At 37.9% G+C, this 24,814-nt stretch overlaps 1 protein-coding gene across 1 annotated transcript in view; it reads right to left on the bottom strand.

Moving 5' to 3' along the window:
- prex2 (phosphatidylinositol-3,4,5-trisphosphate-dependent Rac exchange factor 2) overlaps window positions 1-24,814 on the bottom strand; it is a 155,281-nt gene that overhangs the window by 10,558 nt on the left and 119,909 nt on the right. The window contains exons 35-38 of the mRNA XM_088918835.1: window positions 24,073-24,187; window positions 9,157-9,223; window positions 7,810-8,000; window positions 2,808-2,910 (exon numbers count right to left, since the gene is read on the bottom strand). Of these exons, the coding sequence (XP_088774961.1) occupies window positions 2,808-2,910; window positions 7,810-8,000; window positions 9,157-9,223; window positions 24,073-24,187 (476 nt within the window). The remainder of the gene's footprint in view (window positions 1-2,807; window positions 2,911-7,809; window positions 8,001-9,156; window positions 9,224-24,072; window positions 24,188-24,814) is intronic.

Here is a 24,814-nt window from a genome sequence, read left to right on the forward strand (position 1 = left end):
GTGAAAGGCACTGTATTTGCACTTGGAATTTGGTAAACAGTGGGATTTGGAATCCAAAAGGTAAACAATGGAAATAAATTGCTGACACGCCACTTCACCAACAGGCCATAACAATTTTCTAATTGTTTTCCACACAAATTAATGATCATGACACATTAATGGCAAATGTGTCTCAACCAGGTTAAAAAGCCAGATAAACAGTCATCATTTTTGTGTATTCTGGCTCCAGATCTCCTCTAAAATTAGAACTTCTTCCACTTTCCATCTTCTACTGGATTTCCAACTTTCTCACAGATAGAAGGCAGTGGGTGCAGCTAGGGCCTTATTTTCCAGACTGTTTGTGAATGCTGGTCTACCTCAAGGGTGTGTGGCTGTGAGTGTGGTGGAGTCATTTAAGTTTTTGGGAATTATGATCTCTATTTCCCTTAAATGGGGCATGGATATCACCAATGTCATAAATAAAGCACAGCAGAGAATGTGCCTCTTGTGCCAGCTGAAAAACTTTGGTGTCTCTCGAGCAATACTAATACGGTTTTCCAGACCCACGATTGAAAGCATTCTGACTGGCTCTGTTACTGTTTGGTTTGGCAATGCATCTGCCTCCTCCAAAGGCAAACTGTAGTATGTTGTTCGGTCATTGGCTGTCATCTGCCCTACATTGACGACTTGTACAGTGACAGAATAAAGAAGTGGACAGAAAGATTGCTGATGTCCCCTCCCAGGTTACCGCCTGTTTCATAAACTTCCCTCAGGAAGAAGCTACTAGTCAATTAATACCAGAATCACCCATTATATACAAGGGCTTCTATACAAGGGCTGTCAATTTGCTTAACCAGAATTCATAGCTACAGTATACAGTATGTGTACTGCCTTAATGATGCCAATTTGTCTTGTTTGTGTATTGTACAGTATACTGTATCTAGAATATTCTTGTAGCACCAAGTACACCAGGGGAAATTCCTTTCACAGTACATGAAATGTACTTGGCGAATAAAGGTGATTCTCATTCTTACGTGGGATTTAAGGTAGATATCCACACTCTTCAACTTTGAACCCAAAGAGACAAAATGACACCCTATCAACACGAAAGGTCTCATTATGCCAATGCTTAAAGTCCACTGTGACTCCGAATCTGTCACTACAGATTACTTTTAATCCAAAAGTGTGGAAAGCAGAAGCATTTCCTACTGTTTCCAAGGAGATGCTCCCACTTTATCCAGGACACATAATTGAGAGCACTTAGCAATAACCCCCCCTCCTTCCAGTGTCACACAATAAACAATATTGTTCTCTCTGCGCACACATACGGCTCGGAGCACATTAATGAAGCTTTCTCAGCAATCCATTTCATAAGTCAGGAGGGTGCTTTCTATAAGGTGTGGAAAATGAAAAGCATTAGAACCCGACAGTTGCATGGTCTCTTTATGGAAGTCCCTTTTCAAAGGAATTTACTGCTGAAACATAAAAGGCGTGAATTATGCTCACAAATCAGTGTGTACCAGGTTCTCAAAACCCAAGGCAAAATGACAGGTTTAATTAAGTAGTTCAAAATTACATATTCTCTCCTGTCCATTTATCAGACGTGTGTAAATCATTGTAACATACTCAGTCAGGAATGAGCCATCACTGCAGCCATGAGTCGCCTTGAACATGAACTCCTTTCAGAAGCCAGATGGCTAGTCCTGTACACCCTTCTTAAAATTGCACTTCAAAACAAAAACTGCAAATGCAAGTGCAATGATGTTGGTAAGCAAATGAGCTAACAGAGACAAAGCAGCTTTGTATGAAGTCAGAAAAATTTACTCAAGCAGTTTTTATTAAAAAATTAATTAAACTGATCTTTATAAACATAAGAGGTTGACTGTGCCTCTCAGAATATTTAAGGAATGTGTTTGACAGATGAAAAGAAACTACATTTCAAACCAGAAGCGATATTTTATATTGCCTGTTGATATCTTATTTCTTTAACAGAGAGACTTGTGCATTATGTTTTAACCATATTGCAAATTGAGAAATGATATACTGTCATAAGAAATACTGAGTGTGCATTATTTTATGGAAGTCATTTAGACATGCAAACTGACAAAATTGTCTATAGACTTGGAAGCCAATTAGTATATGAAACACCTTTGGACTTAAATTTCCTTGTGGGTTAAATGTCCATTTCCTTGTTAATTAGATTATTAAATTGCTCTATGTTTGCTCACATGGAAAAATATTTCTGATTTAAGTTTAAACCTTTCTTATATTTTCCCTTAATGTTCCTTCACTTTAAGGGACAGAGCAGCTTCATGCAAACACAACTTAAAGCAATTAATATTCATCCATGATGACTAAATGTGAAAGGAATGACTTCAGGCTTTTCATGTAACACTCCTTTCAGGTACTAATCATTAATCACTGTTCTTTGTATTGAAACTTGTGAAACTTGAATTCAACTTTTAAAAATTAAACAGCATACTATCATTATGAGGTTTAAGTATTTAACTGAAAAAGTGACCAGAATTATTTCTTGGCAAGTATAACTGTTTACTGGTCAACATAAAAGTGTAAAAGTGAGTATTTTGTTAAAATTTGAATATTGCCAGAAATACTAGAGTAAAAAAAAGCTGGGTCAAAAGTAAAGTACTGTAGCAAAGTCGCTCATACACATCGATTTAATACCAGCTGCCACTATGAAGAAAGAGAAATCGCCAGCCAAAAATCAAGAAATCGGGCTTTAAGCTGCAGTATCCAAGCTTCGGAGAGTCCTAAACAGAAAACAAGAAAGGCAGTAGCTTGCAGGAGGCAGCCAGCCAGTTCTCTACCTGTTTCCTCATGACGTCGGTGGCCTGCATGATGCAGCGGGGAGGTAGCCCATGGCTCCTTGCCAGCAGGATGGCCTGCTCCAGAGTGACACTCAGGGTGCACCTGCCAGGAATGAAGCATGGACACTGGTCATGCAATGCATTTCCAATACAATATCCTACCAAGAACACAAACACGCTAACTGCAACCACTGTCTGTTTTGTATCAATCCATTCCATAACTAACCTGAAAAAAATAAAACATTTCTCAAGGTGTTTGCTGCTTAGCTCAGATGCATGTGGCTTCGGCCATGTTTGTCATCCTGCCATCCCAGGATTCTGACGGTGCTCCGCAAGTCTCCAGGGTAGGAAAGCAAAAACTCTCTGTACTGCTACTGTATGAATCTATCAGGGCTTCTGTCAATTCTGATCAGAAAAAGTACTTGCAGCAGGATTTCAGATATCTAGAACATCCAACCATCAATTTTCTAATTTTCTTTATCCAATACAGGGTTGCAGAGGTACCGGAGCCTATCCTAGCAAGCCATGGGTAAAAGGCAGGATATACACACAGACACAAACGTGTACACCAGAAACAATTTTCCCCGGAAGCCAGTTAATCTACCAGTTCAGTATGTTTTTGAATTGTGGGAGGAAACTGTTCCACTGTGACACTTGATTTCTAAAACATACGCCAGGAATTTCTTCTGCTTGAACTTTTTTCGCAGCCATTCAAGAGGCTTATCGTTGACACAGGCTGCACATAGTTTCCATTAAAAAAACCCATCTTGGTGTAGGATCCATTTAGAAGCAGTTACTTTTGTGTCTGCACCAAACAATTATTCCAAATAATTAAAAACATACGAGGAATGGAGCACAGAGACACTCACACGTCTCATTCGGAAATACACACAGATATAGGAATCAGTGATACTAACAGAATTAATTAAATACAGTAACAGTGCTCCAATATTCTACTGTTCCAGAAATTGAACAGAAAACAGGAGTTAGCAGGAGTCTCTCGGCAGCCTAAAGCACAGCTACAATCACTGTCATTAACTTCCCACAAAAACACTTTCTGCTCTGGAAAATCAAAGGTTTGAGGTATCAACAGCAATGCGTAACTCAAGAGCGTCTTGGCCATAACCTTAAAAGTCTCTGGGTTCTATATTCAAAATGCTTATGCACTTTAACCCTCATTTATTGCTTCTGCTAAGCTTCTAAATGTTTCGAATATAAGGCCCTTTAAATATAACATTTTTTGGCAAGTGTACAGATAAGGTTTTTGCACTGGTCAGAATTCACAAGTGGCCCATTAAAGAGATTTGAATTGGACTGCAATATGCATTTGACCAACTACTATACAGTATGCAAAGGAACAAGTAATAGGTTTATTCCATGCTGAAAAAAAGAAGAAAGAGAACACAACGTTTCGGCCGTGGAGCCTTCTTCAGGTGTGAACACCTGAAGAAGGCTCCACGGCCGAAACGTTGTGTTCTCTTTCTTCTTTTTTTCAGCATGGAATAAACCTATTACTTGTTCCTTTGCAGCCTACGCATGCTGACGCAGCTACCCACCTGAACTACTATACAGTATGCTATATATAAACGATCAATTTAATCTTCAATCTTAAATTAAGTGCCTTTCTGAGGGCTTTAAAGATCCCTTTCTATTCCTAAATCAGGGAAATTAAGACAAAATCTTCTTAAATAGCAAGAATGCAACACTACCTTTGAAACTAAGTTTCATAATTGCACACAACAGCATGCATTCTCTATGATATTTAGATGCATAGGTAATGAAATACTTAAAAATTATAAGATACTGTAAAATATTGAGATTATTCCAGATTTTCAGACTTACCAACACTAGTTTATGAGGTCATCCCAAACCAAGAACTCAATGATGGTACTCAATTTAATATTTATATTTTTTATTTTAAATTATTGAACAACTCATTTTTAGTACAGAAAACATTTTCAATTTATGTCCCTCACAAAAATGTCAAATATAAATAACAGAACAGAATTCCATTAAATGTCTCTACATTGTAAAAATATATATTTCCTAGCTTTAAATGGGCTTTAACTTGTATAACTGTTACAAAAACACATATTATAACATACATTGGCTTCTAAAAAACTGAATTATCTTTCTGCAGGTGTTCATCTGTTACAATCTTCAAGACATATAGCCAATACTACTTAACCTTTGAAAGGCTAAAGATTTTTATATGTCATAAAATACAGTAAATGGCATATTTTTGAGGAACACCTACAGTATATTCCTTACTCCTAGTCTTGCTTTTTAAGCATTAGATTCTGGCTAATTTGAGAACAGGAAAGTCAAGAGTATGCTCAGACCTTTGTGTGATAACAAGCTACAGAGCTCCATCGATCAGACTTTTTATGTCTAATTAAATTGTCTTAATGCTTTCCACACTCTGATTGTATTGTTGTAGTCTTGCCTCACTTCTGGGTGGTTTAAGACAGTCTAGTCTTGTCTTTCAAAGGGCCATTACCTTCTAGTGATACTGGCTCATTATCCCCTTCAATGTGCAAAATCAATCAGTCATAGAATGAATCTGCAATTAGTCCTTCAATAACCAACAACAGCACTTAATTGCTTTAATGTACTGCTTACTTAGTGTAAGAAAAAACTCACAATACCACTTTTCAGGCATCCTGGTTGGCTACCCTTTTTAAACCACAAAATGGACAATTTAAACATTTCCATTAAACCTTACAAAATGCAATACATACTGTAGACCCATGACTTCACCATCCGCTCACCAAGAAAAAAATAAGAAATTAAATGTAGTTTTGAAAGCACTTTACACATTTTGATACATAATCCATTCAATTATCTGTCCATGTTCAGGAACTGCTTTATCCTCATGTATGGTTTGTGGGAATGTGGGACAATCCACTCAGCCGATGTTGTTGAAGCAGATATCCTGAAGAAACCGTTGGATGACAACCAACTGTTAGCCTGACAACCAACAACCAAACAGGCTATACAGGCCAGACCAAATCATGTCTTTTCATTTATAATCTTTTGTATGTTCTTATGTACATCTTAGGGGATGGGACATGAGTTCTTTGCATGTAAGCATAATGTATACTGTATGCTTACACTGGGCAATTTAAAGGCACAAATTCACCTGGACAGCATGCTGTTGGGGGTGTTTCTAGAAAACCAGGAAAGCAAATTAAACAGAATATCCTAGCAGGCAATAAATACTGTAAATTTACATACAGTAGTTTCATGGTCAGCTTCATTTTGCTTTTGAAGGTGTTACTTAATGACTTGATTTATGTTTATCTGCGATCTGATTCAGCCTGTGCATTCCATATAAAGTGACTTGAAATTTCCAATTAAATTCTGTTTCACGGCTTTTTGCTACTGGAAACAAATGAACTGCATACCCCCTACGAAATCTGTAGTCTTTTCCATTACTGCTATATAAACTGACAAACCATGCTCACATTTTTCATGCCATAAAACTTACACCAGATTCTAAAGACATTTTGATCATCCTTGTATACTGTATACCACAAGGTAATATTTTTAGTTAATAAAAACAGTAGAAAAAAGTAAAATTTAAAAACAATATTTACCCTCCACTAACAGCAAAGAACTTTCATAGGTTTCATAGGTTGGTCCCTTTCATTTCAATTGAATTCAATTGAGTTACTGAATTTAATATTTACTCAATTTAATACAGTAAAACAGTAAAGTATGCTCCTCGTGCTGTCTTATGGTTAATTAATTCCTATAACAACTTGCCACTGGTTAACAACATTAAATCTCAAAGTTCATTTTGGATTTTTTATTAGGATACAGGCAGCCCAATACTCAGCAATTAATCAAAAGGCCACACAAAAAAAGAGACAACATTTCAGCAGGAACAAATGATAAAAGGAAAAAACAGGCACAATATTTAGCCCCTTACTTTTTCCTGAATGTGTTTTGATGAACAATACAGTAGGTCAGAGCATAACTTTAGTGAGTGCAACTTTGTTCAATCAAATGAGACAAAGTGGTATGAAACTATTCTTTTCATCACTCTGTATTTTCTGTAACTAATGTTTGTAGTGATAAATTAGGGGTTTAAAATAAAAATACAGTATTTAAAACTAATAAAATACTGTATGTAACTGTCCAAGAAAGCAGGACAGTTAATTGGAGAATTGTTTTTAGAAAGTTGAACATATTGAAATCATTGCAGAAAGTAAAATAAGTAAATTGAGTCTAACATAGGCCCCTATAACACAACATTCACTCTCTATAGTCTACAGTCTTTGAGCTTCACCACTTTTGGTTTTCTTTACTGTTCAAGTTGAACATAATCAGTATTATGGTCTGTGGCAGATTGGCTTAAAAAGGGGCAGCAATAACAGCTATTACTTGTTACTTTGCAACCTACACATGCTGACGCAGCTACCCACCTGAACTACGTATGTTATGTACTACATAGGACATTGCAGTTAGGACTTTTCTGGGGCATTGCATTCGGAATGAGTACACTCTAATCCCTTAACAAGGATCCGCTGGAGGAGTCTGGTGCCAGCAGGTATGGTAATTCCTTATATTAAAGTCACTGCAGCTACATAAAATGATGATAACCATTCAGAAACTGTAAAAGACAATTTTTCTAGGGATTCTTTCTTCCTTTGAGGGGAAAAACCGAACTTGCACCAAAGATCAGATGTGTGTTTTTAAAATCTCATACTGAGAAAATGAAATTTGTACCCTGTAGACTTCAAAGCAGATACAAACATTTGAAGGGCTTTGGAAGCATGTCATTAATTCTTTATATTTATATCCATCCATCTTCTAAATGTGTTTACCCAATTCAGGGTTGCATGGGAATGTGCAGCTTATCCTGGCAGGCAACGGACAAGGTGAGATACTCCCGGGATGGAATGATAGTCCATCACATTTACATGTATTATCTTCCATGCCTGTTTGGAAAATATTGACATGTACGGAAAAGAAAGCAAAAAAGGCACACTGTTACCGGTGCACGCCGCTGTTGCACATCACGATGTGACAGGCTCCCAGACGGTTACAGAGCTCCGAAGCCACTGACAGCAGACCCACCCCTGAGGCCCCACAGGCAGTGAACTGGCAAGCTGCTGTGCGCTTACAGCTGATGAAAGACTCCATCAATCGATACAGCTCATCCAGGGGATTGAGAGGCCGCATCAGCTGAGAGGAGACAGACAACAAGAGGGGAAGGATGAGAAGTGAGCACAGGTTATTATTACATGGGCATCAAGGCTGTATTGTGAATTACTTTAATGTCAGGTTTTTATCGTATGCACGCACGTCCGTTTGTGGATGTACGTGGGAATGTATTATAAACGTGGGAGGAAAACTTCCCGACAAACGTAGTAACTTTTGACAGTGAATGTGGTAACATCCCCACAATCTGTAAATCAGGTGGCATCGCTTAAAATCTAAAAATATGATTTGTTTTGGCCCTATTTCACCCCATGTGGAACTGGAACTTGTTATTAAATAAGTTTATAAATGGTTAGTCTGCTTAAATTTAGTACTAGGGTGCAAGTGTACAGTATGTAATGAATATACAGTAGTACATGTAAAGGAGGCCAATTTCAACATAGCATACTGTATACTGTAAGCTTTGAGCTCCAACAATTTCATGAGATTCACGGTGCTCATAGACAAATAATTAGAAGTTATTCACATTGGGGTCAGCAAAGAATTTACTTTGTCCAACGTACTGTATCTACTGGTACACACTGGTTTTTCAAGGACTAGTCTCATATGTTTTTCTTGGAGGCCTGAGATCCAGAGTTCATATTTTCTGGTCTGTCTACTTGATCTGAGCTTGAGCTGTGAATACAGTAGTAATGCAACATGCATAGCAGTTTGTGATCTGCATCATTTGCTTGGGTGTCAAATTAGTAACATGTTTGCTCAATGGCCTTGTTGAGGGCTATTGAGGTGTTGGTTTGGCTCTCTTGAAACGTCCACACCTTGTGAGCTGGATACAAGCACGTATAACTTTGTATGCCAGAGATATTATTCATGTTCTGGGATAAGATATGATCCCCTCAACCTTGACTTTGGAGATGTTCAGGTTATTGTTGCAGGTGCTATGAAGTCTGTATGTACTGTATGTATTACTGTATGTATATATAATGTACACATTGAGAGGCATCAAAAATTTAGCAAGCAATTGATGTTAATTCTCATTTTGTGTTTTTATTGTTTTTCAGTACTTTAATATATACAGTGCATATTCAGTATATTGTATGGGGTAAATTTCTTCAAAACACACATTAAACAGAAACTGGCGAAAGAACGAATTTTTACACAAATTTTAATGTCGATTTACCTTGTCAATTAAGGCCGCTTTCGGTGTTGAGCTTGGAGGCAAATTGGACTTGTCAAGATAGAAAGCCCTGTTAACAAGGAAAGGATCAAACAGTTACAATAAGAATCAATAGAATAATTTGCTGAATCTGCTCAGAGCACAGGAAATGGCGGGTTTGGAAACTCCCTTAGAAATATTCCTTAGGTAATTTTCTAATGAAGGCGGATAAAATCTCTGTAAAATGATCTCCTGAGTTTTTCAAGGATCTTTCTGAATATAGTCTAGCAGCCCATGCAATCTTTTGAACCTTGCAAGCTAGTAAATTGTAAAAGGAATCTCTATAAATGAGCTTAGTGTATGTACGCAAAAAGAGCATAAAAACAAGCACGCTGACAGAAAGTAGACATGGAAGCATAAGCCAGCCATGTACAGTATTTGTTTTATGAGAAGCTCAGACTTTGTGTGTGCATGTAATGTACTTGATGACTCAAAAGCTTCTATACTCATATAGAGGTTCCAAGTTTCAGACTAAGAAATTAGTCATTACTCATTACTTTTAAATTGATAGAGTGGAGTAGTTAAAAATGTATACCACTTCTTTTTATAAGTCTTGGCTTGGGCTATTATTCAAATTCATTTGAATGTTACATGTTGCTCCAAAATTTCAATCTAACATCATTTAGTCATTATACCCATTCAGACCAAGAAAGTGTTTACTCCAGAACACCCTCTACTGGTCTTATTGAAAGACAGCCATTTAAATTATGGGTCATAAATCATTCTTTCTGCTGCCTTCAGACCCATCACATCCTGTAGATATTTATTTCTTCACTGTGATAGTTACTGGACCTCTGTTTATATGGGTTCTCTGAGTCTCTGGAATTAAATTCTGTCCCTTTTAAAACAGGTCCTATTTTAAAAGCAGTCTTCAAAAGCTCTTTAAAAGAGCAAATAATATAATCCCCCATTCTAACAAGTTTAGAAAAGCTTAACAGAAACTGGAAACATTCTAACATGCTGACATGACTGATCACTGACTAGTACTCGCTGTATAATGTGTACTGTAAGTCTTAAGTACAGAGCAAAGACGAAAATGTTTGAGATACTAAAATATCTTCCTACTGTAGATGCAGTTAGGGGTGTTTTATCTTGTTGAGCACAGTTTTCTTGGGGTGTTTTACAGGTATGTCATAAATTCATGATACCAGTTACATTACATGTGCGACCTGGTGGGGGTTTTGATGACTCTAATTGAATGACCCCAGCCTGGAGAAAACAACCTAGCTGCTCTGAAGACAGCACTCCACAGGAGGCTCAATGCTCAGGAAGCCAAACTGCCCAGGACCCCATGCTTTAAGAATCTGTCTATCCTTCTATTCAGCTGGAGGATGCCTGCACCGCCTTTTGACATGCTGTACACTGGATCCAGGAGGTTACAGCTATTAATTTTTTAAAACCTTGAAACCTAAAAGAAATGTCTGGATTTATTCAGACGTTTTATGCAATGTGACAGCCTGTCATTCTCTGTTTCGACCAGCCCTGCTGGTTCTACGTATTTCTTCTCTTCCTCTCTTTCTTCATCAGAACATAAGAAAGGTTCAAATTAGAGGAGGCCACACAGTCCATCTAATCCGTTTGTTAGTCATTAATTGAAACAAGGGTCTTATCCAGCTGCATCGGTTTCAAACACATGACTGCGGAGCTTGTTCCACGCTCCCACCCACCTGTGGGTAAACGCCTCCTGTTGTGAGTTTTAAATGCACTTCCAAGTCATCCTTTGCTCGATGTTTTACCATTTTTTTTCTGAAGCAGTCAATGGGGTTGACTGTCAGTGCCTTTGAGGATTCTGAATACTTGTGTCAGGTGCCCTCATAGTCTTCTGTATTCAATACTAAAAAGGTTCAGTTATTTCAGCCTGTCTGTTTCTTTAGACAACATAAAAACAATTAAAAAGACCAGTAATGCTTTCACTTAGCACTGATGTACTTTCATGTCTCTCCATCATTCCAAATCTAAAGGGATCCAATCTGAAGGAGCCCTATAATAAAAACATGTGCGTAGTTTGTCTGTCCTGTTAATGCCAGTTCTCTGAACCTCAGTATGATTTTTTTCCTCCATTAAAATGCTTGCTGGAATAAAAAAATATTTTTTTTTACTATAAGGGTATTAGATTTTCATACTCCCTTTGAGCTTTGAGCAATCCATACAATCTCCTGTCGCAGATTCATTATTTTTACTTTAACAGCTCCTGGTATCCAGGAGTGTTTCTAATGATTCAATCTGCATGTTATCCTCTCACGTCTCAATTTACTATAAAAGTAAAGGGCTCATGAGTTCAGGCAGGGCTAACAGCTAACGTGATTGGTTAAAGAAAAACTATCCAGCACCTATGTCATCCTGCAAGAATTGGCAACTGAAGCTCAGCAGGTGTGAGCCTGGTCAGTACCTGGATGGGAGACCTCCTGGGAAAAACTAAGGTTGCTGCTGGAAGAGGTGTTAGTGGGACCAGCAGGGGGGCGCTCACCCTGTGGTCCATGTGGGTCCTAATGCCCCAATGTAGTCATGAGGACACTATACTGTAAAAACAGGCGCCGTCCTTCGGATGAGACGTAAAACCGAGGTCCTGACTCTCTGTGGTCATTAAAAATGCCAGGGTGTTTCTCGAAAAGAGTAGGGGTGTAACCCCGGTGTCCTGGCCAAATTTCCCATTGGCCCTTATCAATCATGGCCTCCTAATAATCCCCCTCTATGAATTGGCTACATTACTCTGCTCTTCTCCCCACTGATAGCTGATGTGTGGCGAGCGTTCTGGCGCACTATGGCTGCCGTCGCATCATCCAGGTGGGGCTGCACATTGGTGGTGGTGGAGGGGAGTCCCCATTACCTGTAAAGCGCTTTGAGTGGCGTGTCCAGAAAAGCGCTATATAAGTGTAAGCAATTATTTTTATTATTATTACCCCAGCTTCCTGGCCAAATTTCCTCCTGGCCTTTAAAAATACTGGCCTCCTAATATCCCAATTCTATAAATTGGCTTAATTACTCTGTTCTCCCCACTGAGAGCTGGTGTGTGGTGAGTGTACTGGTACACTTTGGCTGTTGTCGCACCATCCAGGTGGGGCTGCACATTGGTGGTGGTGAAGGGGAGCCCCCTTTACCTGCAAAGTGCTTTCAGTAGACTGTCCAGGAAAGCACTATATAAATCTAACGGATATTATTATCAATGAACACTCCTGCGGTTATGGAGGACAGACTGTCCATTCAGTTTTGCATGCATGTACTGTATCTGTTTGATCTCTCATCATAACAGTGATAGTATATCACTTTAATAGCTCCTAACCACAAGCGGTGCGATTGGCGAACACATTTGGCCATGCCCCTCAAACCACACCTACACCATCTACCTCAATGTAGTTTTATTTATTACACATCTGCCGTCATTGTTTACATGTCTGCATTGTTTACATTCGAACTGTTTACTTGTTTACTTGTACGTTGTCTACTGTTTGTTTGTATATTGCCTTTATGCACTGTCTGCACTTTGTGTTTTACACTTTTTTTTAACAATTGAGAGACTTTCTGTAAGTAAGAATTCCATTGTACCAGTACATGTACCAGTTACATACTGTATGGCAATAAAGTTCAAGTACTGGAGATACTGTATGAGTCCTGTGGGAATGTGATTCAGGCCAAAGCATTTGGTTCCTCTACATATGGACCAACAGCAGTGGTTCTAGTCTGGAAGAGCAAGAGTGAAGGGGTAGAGGCCTAGTTCTCCTGCGCCTACGTTCTCTTTCTTACAGGGAACAGTGTATAGCCTTTTAGGTGACAGGTGAAAAAGGTTTTCAAAATTTGTCTCATCACACAAGCTTGAAAAAATAAGCTTACAAGGACACCTGCGCCACAGTGCTGTCCCGCTTTTCAGATCCACTCTTATAATAGACAGTAGCACGTGCAGATGTGCTGTTGCTCTCTTTATATCGTAATCAATAAAGAAACTTAGATTTGCAGTGATATTATTACCAGAAAAATAAGTAAATGTGTTCCTCAGTCCTGCTTTGCATGTTAAGGTAGACAGCTGTAAAGATTGTCTGAGTTTGGAAGATTAGCTGCAGGGAATATTCATAGATGATTATTAGGTTATTCAAATAAGATTAATCCCTTGTAATAGGGGCAAGTCCAAATATGAAGTTGACGTTTTTCTTTAGGCCAATATTCGATTTCTCTCATAATGATCCGTTCCTCTGCCAGGGGATTCAGCTTGCAATCTGCCTCTGTCCATCATTTGTCTAGCTCAGCTGGAGCATGTTCCATTAATCACTCAAGGTAAAAAAAATAACAAAAGGTATCTAGTTTTTTGTTATGAAAGTAAACGAAGGGAAGAACAGAGTGTAACTAGACTACAGAAAAGAGTATGAGAAGTGCCTTGAGTTTTAGATTTCAAACTGAAAGGTTATAGGATTCAAGTCTGGGTGTGACATTGCTCTTTTTTAGGGTGGTGTAACTAATATACCATAGTGATCTGTATTAGTTCCTAATTAAGTTCCACTCTTCCTAATTTACTGTACTGTATATCACGTAATCTGGATTCTGATATAATTAGTAAACTAGTCATGTTTATAGACTATGTCAAAATAGGAGATGATGCTTAATGTAGACAAGTGCAGTGGAAGCAATAAAAAGACGAACAACATGTTAGCATATATAATTATGAGTGTAGAATTCACAACAACTGATGTTAAGTTAAAATTGTACAAGGCACTAGTAAGACCACATTTAAATGTATTGGACATCTTTTTGTCACCAATTAAAAAAAAAACACATACTGTATTGCAGCTGTGCAGTCCAGAGAAGAGCAGCCAAATACATTTCCTGTAATTAATGGAATGCCCTACATTGTGTACAATTGAACATTTTTAGTTTTGTATAGCGGTGACTATTCTGGAATCTGATCCAAGTATTTGATATCTTCATGGGCACTGGCAAAGTCAACCCTGTGGACTTTCTCAGAATTAACACTGAAACACTGGCCAGAGGACACACTAAATGGAAAACCAGGAAGTACCAGGAGACATTGTTTTATGCAACAAGTTGTGAGTGTATTGAACAAGCTACAGTACATGGTGCTACATCTTATTACAAGAAACAGCTGGATGAGCCCCTCAGATTAATTAACTACTCACTTTCTTAGCAGGCTAGATGGCCAGAATACACTCCTTCCATTTGTAACAACCTTGATTTTTTATGGTGAACCCTTGAAAAAGTGCTTTATTCACATTATTTCAGTATGTTGCCCAGTTCTATAAATGGATACAAATACAAGTCTGCCAAATTAATAATATTTAAAGTGCAGAAATGTGCACCTTTATAAAAGATGATGACTCCCACTACATGTGTCAATGTAAGTTAGAAGTGGCATTTCATGATTTCATTTAAGAACTGCTTTTGCTGATATTTCACTGAATGAGAAGTGACAATCACTCATTTCAATATCAGACTGCAGAACAATTACCTGAAATGCCACTCCATACAGTCTGGAGAATGCGTCTTCAATACATACAGTATTTCTGACAGAAATGGCTGGTACCTGATATCCTTCTCTGATAATAATTACAATAACAATACAAATCATTTGTGTAGTATTTTCATTTCAAAGGATCCCAAAGTGTTTTCCATATAGGAGGGGATTTACTTCCTATAATCTACATGTATATCATATAATCTTTTTCCTAGATACGGAGGTTATGTAGAATGTTAATAAAGTGTCTACTGTATAGGCGCACAATAGTGTACACACAAACTCTGAACAAAAACTAACCTCATTACTACTGAATGCCAGTATGGATAATTTATTACCATTCTATACATGGATTTATTAAAATGATGATTAATGAAATATCTGTTAAACCTTCACGTATGCAATTTAATATAATTGAGGATTGACATACAGACACTTGACATTTGGCTCTGTACAGTATGTTAATGAACTTGGTCCTTGTTTTCTGCAAGAGAAATATGGACCACTTTATTCCCACAGACGAATGTAGGAAGAGCAGTAAGAATGGGAATTAAGAAGATTGCCTGAAAGCAAATCAAATTGTAATCATACATTCTTGACTTTTCAAAACCAAATCTCAGTGCTAGATGTTTAAAGATATGCATTCATTTTTATTTACCTTCTTCTCTTATTTTGTATACAGTATATGACATTTCTGTGAACCATTGGAAATTTAGGTTTCCTGAGAGAACAGTCACTGGATAGCATACTAATTCTTAAAGCACTCTCTATAATAACTACTGGGTTATTTTATTCCTTTATCAAGTTTTACAAGACGCTCTAATGGAAATATTGAACACTTGCCAGAGGATGTTCCACTCTCAACAGAACTTTTGAGGCCAAGTGAAATGAGGTATTTCAATCACTTTGTTTAATCTTCATTTAAGAAGGGGCACTCCAAAGCTATTACTCTGATAGATCATTAACAGTATGTTATTCCCATGCCAGCAGGTTCAGCTATGTACTTTTCATATCAGCAGCACTTACAGCACTAATGCTGTTTAGAAAACGCTGAGAAAATGTTTCTGTTTGTCCAAATGCAAAATGGGAAAAGAAAATTGAAATGTATGAAAAATACAGAACTATAGCAGAATACTACAGAGACACAGCCCTATTTCAAGACAAAAATGGTTAATTCTGTGATGGACTGGCATCCCATTCAGGATGTATCCCATCTTGTGCCCTTTGCTTGCCAGGATGGACTCTGGCCTTCCCTTCCCACTCTGTGACCCTGTGTTGGATAAAGCTGTACGAAAATGGATGGATGAAGTAACAAATTGACTCCAAACATTGCCATTAAAGGCTCGCCAAAACATTACGTGACCACCACTGACTTCAGGAAGACTTTTCTTTGTCTGTCCTGAATACACAATGTCCAATATATCCAAGCCAATATCCAGGGGGGGCTGTCATCCAAGTCAACACACCAACTGAAGCTGTGCTACAATGTTCCAGCCCGTAACAATCCCACAGTGCATTTACACTTTCTTTCACTAAGCGAAGGCATGACTGCAGTGAGATTAAAGGCACTCGTCTTGTGTGCAACAATCATCCATAAGTGCAAATTCAGATTCTTACTAAGCATGGGTAAAAACAGGGGATGTGCGCTCCACAGTTTTCACCTGGCATATGACAGCAGTATAGTATGCAAAGAGGTCAAGTGGTTAGCAAGGTACATAATAATTCCTATTCAGGAGTGAAAATACATATCACATTTCTAAGTTACATTTGTCTATATGTACAGATGTGTGTGTGTGAATATTTTTTATACATGAAGAATTAAATTACAAAGCTTTGCACGATGGGAAAGAGATTGACATCTGCTCCACCACAAACCTGCAGACGAGAGAGCTACATACGAGTAGACATGTCTCAATGAAGCACCTGGCAGAGACACGATATGGTTCTGTTTGACATGAAAATGGGAGCAGAAGAGTTGTGTCCAGCAGTTTAGAATTACATTCCTTAATGAGGTCTGCACATGTAAAAAGATCAAATATGAATGAGACTGAATATGTTTCTGAAACATAAGTCCTTAAAAGGCCATAGCTTGCAGATGGGGAAAGCACATTCCCAAAGGACTCCTAGGCTTTCAGTGTAAACTTTTCATATATGCCTGGACAGATGTTAACAAAGCTGTTACATTGTTAATGTGGAGCAATGCTTTGAGTTCTAGAAACAGGTGTCATTTGGTTATGGCCACTCTATGGGCTTTAGTGTTAAGTCCAGTTGCCAGCTGAGTTAGGAGTCCGGCTACCAAGAATCAACATAAAACATATTTTATTTAAAAATAGATAACATTAATCAAATGAATTTGTCTGTTGTGCTCTCTCATGAGCCTCACCTGGTAAAATAATTTTGACTGCAGACAGACTTTGAGGAGCATGAGCATGAAGTAGTAGAACACTGCACTGGCCTTTGAGGCTTCACTCCCACAGGTCAGTTTTATGGGTAGCTTTAAATCATGCAATGCTAAAGGTTTACACACGTAGTAGTGTTCTCCAGAGATAATGGAAAAGAAATCTTCCAACTGGTGTTTTTGCTATACAGTCATGATATTTTGTTATTTGCAATCATCAGATGAATACAGATTAGATCAATACAAAGCATTCATACAATACATTTTCCCTTTTTTTATTTTTGGCTAATCCCGTCCATTTTATCATTTTAAAAGAAAATACGGCTTTCAAGTGACCACAAACATTAGGACATAATCACTTGAGGTACAGTTCATTTTTGAACTGCTGTGGAGGGAAGAGCAGATAATGGAAACATCTGACGCACAAAGCTTTGCTTTCTCTTTACCATATAGCGAAGAGAATAGCATAGTAATAGTATAGCATTGAACAGTATGAACTTTAGGCTGTTTCAAACATGCCTGCCTATTTAAAAAAACAATAAAAGACAGCTACTTAGTTATTGTACTGTATATAAATATGCTTGTACTGCTTAGTTAATCTTAGAAGACCTCTTAAAAAACTGAAATTCATTAACCTGTAAGGATACAGAATCATTTCACTGGATTACAATATTTATCACTCCAATCAGATACTTCGCTGGAACAGAAATCTCTTTATGACAACTATAGAATCCTGCCGGGCAACTCCCTCTAGGACCAGACAATACAGATTGTTTGTCTAATCCTGTTTGTCATGGATGCCAACATAGGACATCCCATGCACACGCCAAAACCGCAATCATCAACCAAAAATAATCGCCAGCGTCAGATCCATCACTAACAAACTTAAACACAGCACCAGAGGTCGAGCGTGCAAAGAGAACGATCTTCAAATACAGTACAGTAGTAAAGAAGAGCTGAATGACAGACTGTGAACAATACAAACTTCATAAGCAGAATTGTTTTCTGCTTCGCCACTGAGAAATGTCAAATTTCTAGCAACACTAAAATTGCTCCTATGGGACTCCTGTTATCCAAAACACCCTTCATCCACCTCCCTTATATAATACAAATCCAGTGAGTGTATTCTAACCACATGGAGGCTCTAAATAAATCCTTGAATGAAGAACTGTGCTGTATTTGGCAACATTTCTCTAACTTTGAAGTCTTGCTGATGCAGGGAAATAAGAGACAGACACTCTGTTAGGGGAGCTAAAAAAAACTGCAATGAATTATTGCTTCTAATAGGCCTGCCAAAGATTACTTAACTATTGTGAATTCCAGGCCAATTAAATACTATGCATGATATATGGCCTAAATGTTCTTCCTGGCAAAGGTAATTTAAGCTTTCAATGCCCAGACAGTAAGATAACCCAGATTCAGGCTACACCAAGGTTATGCTCATATGACATCCATGTTGGGGCTAGAACTTTTCTTGGTACCAATTTGTCTAATTTATTATTTCAGGATATTATTAAGTATACTTTGCTTCATAATTCACTGTCTTATAATTTAAATGCAAATACTGTATGTAAGGAATCATTTCCAAATTCATTCGGCTTCTACATACAGTAAATACTATTCAATCATTCTAATCTTTGTGTTTCATAAAGCGAAGAGTTTACATTTCACACTAATTTGCTGCTACAATATACAGTACTAATCAACACAGAACTGTATAAATATAAACTTGCCATAAAAATCTATAACCCAAACCATTTAATATAATAACCATTCTTTCCTTAATAAAACGACTCTAGCAGCTATGAAGAAGGCTGTTTTAGTGATTATTGCTAAGCTTCTGTAAAGCACATCTCAAAATGCGAAGCAGCAGATGTCAGCAGGGAATTATTGGAATAATGCTGCCTCTGTGAAATGTGGTTCTGTCCCCTTTGCTCTGTGATGTGCCTAACTCAATATGCAGGTTCTGTTGTTATTTATTACGTATTTTGTTGCAGACTACAGTGGGTGGCAGAGGGTACTGTCTGCTCAGGCAGAATCACTATTTCTTGGAGAGAGAGGAACTTCTACGGAGGCTTCAAGAGATGATTGCACCTGTCTGGTGAGGAAAGAGAAACTGACACCAAGAAATCTGATTGCGCATTAACCCCAGTCTCCTATGCTTATTAACACAGAGGAAGCCTTGAGCGGACAACTAGAAAGCATCGCAACACTTCGTATTTGAAAGAAACATACAAACAACAGAGGTAGATTTCCAAGTTAAGTGCCCTGAGTGTATGTTTTCTCTCGTTTTTGTCTGCTCCTTTTCTGTGTCTAGTGCCCCTGGGGGCAGAGGTGTTGGTCTGGAAGTGAGGGTCTTGATCCTACATTCTAAAGTGTCATTCTGTGAGCCAGTGTGTTTGTAATATTTCCCATCTTAGAGCTGTCATTGCCTGTAAGTTTTGCAATGTGTGGCTTCAGGCATTCAACAAAGAGTATTGATCTAGGATGTCTGCCTTATGCTAGAACCCAAGCTACCATTTACAAATGGCACAATATTATTATGTTCCACTCCATTCTCTTATGTTTGCTATCTGTTTTTGTTGTTACAGCAGAAGAATCTGTGACGGATAAATTAGCCGACACCAAAGTCTTCATTACAATTCCATTATGTCTAGAACTGTGCTTGAAATAAAACAAAACTGTAACCCACCTGTTGGCTATAAATCCCAGACAAGAGCCTGACTTTGACTCTAATAGAAATAGGAAATTTCAGAACAACAAAATGTCAGGAGACACTTGGTTTGTGATTTGAAATTGGCAAAGGCAATGGAAGATTTGACTGAATTTAATTTTGATTGAATCAGGACCAAACACTTTCACAAAACTAACAAATGGCTTCCTTTTGTGGACAAGATATTTCAAAGATCTGAAGAAGCAAAAGGTAAACGTTCACCACCTATGGTAGCTTTTGGGGAGTTACCTGTACTGTAGGTCATTACCTTTGTAAGATGAGCAGGTTAAACTGACAATTGATATTCTCATTTCCAGATTTATAGTGAGCAATTTTGAGTGTGATCCGGAAGTAAAAAGAGTGATACAATGAGGACAAAAGTTCAGAGGTTTGAGTGTGTCTGAAAGTTCAATGGATACATTTTAGTGTTCCTGGGTGAATAGTGAAGATAACATTTTAACTCATAATACTTGGCTAGAAATCACTTGTTACATTCAAGAGGATTAAGAAGTTCTTGCAAATACCACAACTAGGGTAATAAGGTGCTGCAGGAAAGGATGTTTCTAATACTGTTCGACATCACCCTAATCTGAAGTGAACATTAAATCTGAGTCATGTTATTGTACTACTAGATCACTGTGGTAACATCTTTCATAAGGGAGGTGGGAGAGGTAATGTCATATTCCATGCTCTGAAAAGGAGGTGATTTAACTCCTGCAATGGCTTTTTATGTGCTTGTGCCTGTTAGTTTTCTTACATGCCATCCTGGTCTGTCCATATCACTGCTGTGCAGTATATGGACTAACTGTACAGCCAGATAGGGATTTTTGGTCTGATATAAGATTAGATCACATTATTGGCCATATACAATTTCTTGCATTAGGAATGTGTCTTTTCACATACCCCAGCTTACTCTCCATGAGACACACAGACAGGGAGAGAAGCTTGGGGTCAGAGCACAGGGTCAGCCAGCGTACAGCACCCCTGGAGCAGCTGGGGTTAAGGGCCTTGCTCAGGGGCCCAACGGAGTAGGATTCCTCTGCCGGCCACAGGATTTGAATCAGCAACCTTCTAGCCACAGGCGTAGATCCTTAGCCACAGAGCCACTGCTCTGCCCCAGATGTAATCAGATATTACATCTGATATTAAATTATTCTACACTTTCAGGCTGCCTGTAAAAGAAATCTATTGTTGGGTACAGTACAATGCACATTCCAGAAATGAAGTTCCTTTAGGTAAAAAAATAATGTGAAAGTAATCTTAAATGAAAATAAATGAACAAATGCTTTGCTGTACCAATATGCTATGCACAAGAAGTAGCAGCTTGTATCAGCTCTCTATATTTTGCAGACAGTGAAAGGGAATAAAATAGTTGAAAGCTGAATCAGACCCTGTAATAGACAGTGATCTCAATAAAACTGAAATTCAGAGCAATGTGTACCATAAACTAACTTTTGAGATATTTGCTCAGGTTGCTGATCTGATAAAATAACTGCAGGAGGCTGCCAGACATTAAACATTGTTTGACACACTGGTGCTTGTAATACCATTAATAAACCTGGAATATGTCTATGCAATTAAGTGTGTTAAGATGAGATGAAGAAGCTAACAATTGCATTTCAGACTATTAATCAAAGATTTTATTGACAGCTTCTCAGTTCATCAATTTAAGGACATTAAAACATTTCAGATGCAGGGAAAGATCTGCATGTCATTTTGTAATGCATTAGGTTTTGCTGGAGCAAACTATTACACCTTTGCAATTACAGACATATTCTTCTGCAATGGTGAAGGATATTCTCACTAGCCAGACAAAGTATCTTAATTGGGCACATGACATTTTCAAGGCGGGGAACATTGCCCCCTTTCTTCCTGTTGTCCAGTAATGTAAAATCAATGTCATGAATCACATAGTCACACATGCCAATAATTTCATCTGTCAAGCAGGTCATTTTCCTTGTTAGAATCCAACAATCCAAATGGTGCAGCACTAGATAATGTATACGGTAAGTCATAATCAGGAATTACAAGCCTACTGTAGACAGTGTAGATCCTTGCTCTTTTGATAAATTTGGTTAATTAAATTATACATTACTTTGACCCCAAAAATAGTATTCTTACTTGTTTTAATTTCAGTTTTCTTTCATCGTTATTAAGGCTTTAAGAAAAAATATTGCTGTACTGTACATAAAGCTTTTAACGATTGATATCTTGTGCTTTGCTAACTCACAAGTGTTGCTTTGTCATAAGATGATTACTGAAAGGTTTGTCAGAAACACAGTAATATGTAGATGGGGATCTCTTTAGCATGACAGATCAACAGCACTTTTTTACAGGACGTTCATCTCCCTTTAGTGAAGCAAGATGTGCTTGTCAAGCTAAAACTTCTGTTTTCAATTTTTTTAACAGCTGTTAAATGGATTTAATCACAAAAGTTTAGTTTGAGGAAAAGTCTCAGGTTCTGCCAATAATTAGTTCCAGGGTATAAATATGTGTAGCTAGAAAACGTTTTCCAGCATTTGTCACACTATACACCTACCTGCCACTTTCGATAATTTTTGCTGATGTTTTCAAAACTGACCTCTTCACAGCAAACGACAGCAGCACTCTGCCCAAACCCCCACCCTTCTCCCCAATACCTCAACATATCCATAAACTGCAATAACACAAATCTACTTCTATTGTAATACTCTACTCCTTGATGTCTGGAAAGATTAAAATATTTTACACAGCCCCGAATCTGTCACAAAATGCCTTTTAATTCACGTGCTTTTTATGTCACCAAAATAACACCACTAACTTTTAGATCTGCTAGTCTCTCTGTCTGTCTCTATGCCTTTAGATCTGCTAGTCTCTATTCAAACTCTGTCCACACAGATGTCCTACCCTAGTCTCAGGGTTTGACGAAAGTCTTTAACAGGCTCATCAATCTTTTATTTAATTTACCCTTTTGGGATCTGACTACCTTGTTCATATGGCTAAGCATCGACTTTCACATCCAGCATCAAAATCACAGCATAGCTGCAAATATTCTAGGCTATCCTATCTAGTGTCTCCACAACTAGTGTCTTACTTCTCTTTTCTCTTTGTATAAAACTATTAAAACATTTCAAGTGAATGTGTAACTAAATCCCATTGGAACTGTTTGATCTCCAGATCACACAAATGAGATTAGTAATTGGCATAAGCATTATCTCCTGCTTCAAAGCTTTCAGTCTTACTTTCCATCTCCAAGATCCCTGATAGTTATGACGCCTGCACTCAGTCTTTGTTCCATGATGTCCAACTCTGGTCTTGGTGTTCAGGCATCCATTCTTTACTCCAACTTTATCCAAACTAGGTGCCCATTAATCTCTCGTTGACTTCACTAGTTACAGTAGGAATCCAACAGCCTTGTCCACATGGCTAGGCATAGCCCTTCAATCCAAGCACCCACGCTCAGAAGATCAGTAATCACACTCTCAAAACCATTCGCAACACCATGTTATCACTCTTAATTTCATGTGATTCAAATGCTACTGCTATTTTCTATTTTCTGCATTCCATTGCGAAGGGGAACCTTGCTGGGCCCTCAGGGGTTTCAACCAACAGCTTAGCTTACTGCAATCCAAACATGTATTCTACATGAGCACGGGGGAGGGGGGTTCCTTTTGGAGAAATTGGCCTGGTGAACATCCTTCAAATCAAATATGTTAAGACAAAAATCTTTGTTTACTGCCAGTACTATACTGTATACAGTATATAATGCAATATGAATCACCAAGATAAAAGGGGGCTTAATCATTGTTTTGCACTTTTGATGTGTTGACTGCAACATATTTTGAAGCCTAGTTTTTCAATTTTTTGTGGAAGAACATTCATCCATTTTCCATTTCATTTAGCAGGCACTCTCCGGGCAATAGAAATGAGAACTAGTGATGTATGACTTAATAAAAGTCCAAGAAATACTGGAGCACTCATCTTTTTACGCCATGGTAAGACATCATACTTTAAAAAAAAATCCTGCATTGCCTTAAAAAAATCTGTACCTGTGGTGGTCAGTTAAACAAGTATGTTTTTAGATAATGTATGTAAAATAGTATAACATTTTTACTTCAAAAGACTAGGAACTATAAAAGAAAAAAATACTAAAAAATAGCTAAATGGATTAAGTTAATAAAACTGCCTTGTCTCGTCAAAACTTTTCTCAAAATATCAAATTTAATGGACTCAAAATTCACTAGGCACCCACCACCGCAAAAGAGCATTTACCTCAGGGCTATAAACAGAAAGGAAATCAATTCACTTAGGCAAGATGAACAATTAACACACCTGAGCCTCTGGTAGTACTGCTTAACCTTTTCCAACGCAGCTGCATTAATCTGGGCTTGAAATTCTTCCACAGATACGTTGTCTCTGTAGTAGTATCCTTCCATACTTTCCAGTGCTGTGGGAAAACACAAAGACCTTTGTTACAACTCATATTTAAACAATGAACAGAACTGCAGCAAAGACGGTAAAGACAGTTAAATGGAATCAAAATCCCATCCGCTATTTTTTCTAGTTCCTGTAAATGACAGGTCAAAAGGTCATATACTATATAACAAACAGTATACAGTATATGCTGATTCATGAACACATTACTGCCCATGTTGGCCATTTCGTGCAGAAACAAATACACTTTTGGATGTTGGATGTAATGTATTGCCAGGTACAGTATATACATTTTTGAAATGCTCAAGTTTAAGAGATTTGCAGCATGGATAATTAATGAATCTGTGTGGAATGTGCATTAGGAATGGCCGCGCAGCCAGCACTCCTGAGAAAGATCTTTATTAATTCATGAGTTCAGGGCCTGGATTTTTACTGCACAGAATATAAACAACGACAGGGGCTAGATCACAGTAAACAAGAGGGTTCAGGAAAAGCACTCATGGGCTTCCCAGCCTTAGACTGTATATTTAGTAGTCATGACAGCTTTCTTCCTTAATTTACTATCACTAGATCCTTTAAAATACAGATACACTGTAGTTTAAATGTCACTGTACTAACAATTATCACTTTATGCTTCATG

The sequence above is a fragment of the Atractosteus spatula genome, chromosome 6 (genome assembly GCF_055471065.1).
Source record: "Atractosteus spatula isolate fAtrSpa1 chromosome 6, fAtrSpa1.hap1, whole genome shotgun sequence".
Classification (NCBI taxonomy): Eukaryota; Metazoa; Chordata; class Actinopteri; order Semionotiformes; family Lepisosteidae; genus Atractosteus; species Atractosteus spatula.